The sequence below is a fragment of the Raphanus sativus genome, chromosome 4 (assembly GCF_000801105.2).
Source record: "Raphanus sativus cultivar WK10039 chromosome 4, ASM80110v3, whole genome shotgun sequence".
NCBI lineage: Eukaryota > Viridiplantae > Streptophyta > Magnoliopsida > Brassicales > Brassicaceae > Raphanus > Raphanus sativus.
The window spans coordinates 16,876,560-16,879,447 of record NC_079514.1 but is presented as its reverse complement, the minus strand read 5'-3'; the positions used below and the strand labels follow the sequence as shown (position 1 = coordinate 16,879,447).

General features: G+C 35.0%; 1 protein-coding gene across 1 annotated transcript; it reads left to right on the top strand.

Moving 5' to 3' along the window:
* The first annotated feature begins 1,120 nt into the window (after positions 1-1,120).
* LOC108853288 (protein DELAY OF GERMINATION 1-like) lies at positions 1,121-2,388 on the top strand. Its single transcript, XM_018626716.2, has 2 exons — positions 1,121-1,561; positions 1,845-2,388. Exons 1-2 carry the CDS (start codon positions 1,156-1,158, stop codon positions 2,279-2,281), a joined length of 843 nt encoding a protein of 280 aa, XP_018482218.2. The 5' UTR covers positions 1,121-1,155; the 3' UTR covers positions 2,282-2,388.
* Positions 2,389-2,888: the final 500 nt, after the last annotated feature.

Here is a 2,888-nt window from a genome sequence, read left to right as displayed (position 1 = left end):
GTATCTCCCAGTTGCATAAAAAAAATTAAAGGGGGCAACATTAGTACTTCCAACTTCCACTACTCGTTAACAAAATGTGTATTATTAACCTTTTTGTAAATATGTGTATAAGATATATTAACATTAATATTTTGTAGTTTGAATATTTTTTAAAAATTATCCGGTTCTGGTTACATATTTCTCTGCTCGAACTATATCACACTTTCAACTTTTTAATAGTTTTCTGATTTAGTGTAAATTAGTTACCGGATTCGAAATTGTACCCATTAATATTATTTTAATTTATACAATGCGTTTAATGACAAAATAAATGACACTGTTGCATTATCTTCAAGAATTAACGTTATACTATATATATAACTAGGGGTGTCAAAATGAGCTAACTCGCTCAGTTCAGCTTAGCTCATAGTAAGTTCGGCTCTTTCATGAGTTAGCTCAGATCAGCTCATTTATTATATGAGCTTCAATATGTAAACTCGTATTCGGATCATCTAGATCATGAGTTAAATGAGCTAACTCGTGATCTAACACAAAATAATTATAACTATATTAAATTAAACATCGATAAAATTACTTCTATAGTATTATTCAAAATTTAATAAAACTATTAATCATAAATAACTTACCGTGAGTTCTGAGTTACGATAAGCAGAGTGAGAGGAGACGTATGTCAAATTTGAGATCAATGAAATTTGTGAGATAGATGATATGGTTAACGTGGGTTTATATAGAAGATTTTGATAATTTCTAAACAGGATAGTCTCTTTTTTCTTTCTTCGGAAAAAGAATAGATAACTTTTAAAATTTTACTTTTATATTACTTATGTATATTTTATATTTTAGTTTTAAAGATAAATATGATAAATATAAAATTTATCTTTTTCCATAAGAAATGAAGCTCAGCTCATGTTCATTAACGATCGTTCATATAACTCGTGATCTTTTTTAAGCTCGATCATTAAACTCATTTATTAAATGAACCTAAAATATAGTGATCATACTCATGAAAAAAATGAGCTGAGCTGAGCTAACTCATGAGTTGTAACCCATTTTGACATCCCTATATATAACCCCCTTGAAATGGAAACATAAACACACAAACACTTCCTAGACTAGAAAAGGTAACCAATAATATTATTACTTTTAATACAAGAAATGGAGGACAAAGGAACGAACATTGAACAAGCTCAAGATAGCTGTTATCAAGGGTGGATGAGTCTACAATCCCAACGCGTCCTTGACCTTAAACAAGCCTTAGCTCAACGACGATCTCACGAAGGCACAGCAGACGCTGCCGCTGATGATAAGAAGCTCCGTGAATTAACACAAAAGATCATTGGGGACTTCAAAGATTACGCAGGAAAAAGAGCTAATCTCTCACATCGATGTAGCTCGAACTATTATGCGCCGTCGTGGAACACTCCTTTGGAGAACGCTCTGATTTGGATGGGTGGTTGCAGACCATCTTCTTTCGTTAGGCTTGTTTATGCTCTGTGTGGATCCCAAACTGAGATCCGTGTGACTCAGTTTCTCCGCAACATCGATGGTTACGATACTTCAGGTAATTAAAGGTTTGGACATCATCCTTTGTTTGGGATTTTACTTCTTAGTTTGGTCAGCGCCGGTTCCGGACATCCAGATAAAACAATTTAATATTTAAAAAAGTTTACATAGATTTTAAAATTGTCAATTTTGTTTTTAATTGAAGTTAACTTAAAATATTTATGGTCTCTTAGATCTCGGTTCCAGCCGGTCCTGGATGTAGTTTTGGTTTCATTTTCCATTTTTTTTTTTGGTTTAAGAGTTCATGGTCGGGTTTAGTTGAGTTCGGTTTGATTCAACAGGTTGTGGTGGCGCATCACTCAGCGATCTAACGGCAGAGCAGCTGGCAAAGATAAACGTCTTGCATGTGAAGATCATAGACGAAGAAGAGAAGATGACCAAGAAAGTCTCCAGTCTGCAAGAAGACGCGGCTGATATTCCTATCTCCACCGTGGCTTACGCGGAGGAGCATGTCGGAGAGCCTAACTTGGCGGTGGATCAAGCTCTCGACAAGCAAGAAGAAGCTATGGCCACTTTATTGGCCGAGGCCGATAATCTGAGGGTATATACTTTGAGTAAGATCATAGAGACTCTGGCGCCGATGCAAGCCGCGGATTTTTTGCTGGCCGGGAAAAAACTCCACCTTTCAATGCATGCGTGGGGAGCGTTAAGGGACCGCCGCCGTCGTGAATGTATAATAGATGCCGCAGATAATGCCGGAGGGAAAGAAGAGAAGTAGTCGTTATTATAGTAGAGATGATATATATTATGTCAATTTTCTTTTCCGAGGACCAGCGTGTAATGCGTTTCGATTTATTATGTAACATAAATAAATATTTTATAGTTTATGATTTTGTCATAAAATAGATGTATCTTGTTAGATGATTATACTTATAGATATATTATTATCTTTATAACCATTGCTTTGTTACGAAATTGTTATAGTTTTTAAGAATAAATCATAAGTTCATTTTGATGTTTGAGTACTTTAATAACTGGAATCTTTTCTTTCTTTATCGAGTCTATCGACGTGGGTTTTTGCTCTTCAGAAAGACAGTATACTACTCGTGCATGTACAACTGTGAGTATAATGGGGCACACAGCGACGGCAAATAGTTAAAGAAAAATGATTTTGGTGTGTTTACGTGTCAGTAAACATGCTCTTTCTCGACAAGTCAGCTTAGAGATTTTGATCCAAGACACCATTGGCTTTTTGTGTGTTAGGGAACAGGCAAAACGAAAACTGTCTGGAGTATCTAATGTGACATAAATAGATAATTATGAACGACAGGCAAAAATAAAATTGTGACATAAATAGATAACTATGAACAGGCAAAAAGAAAATT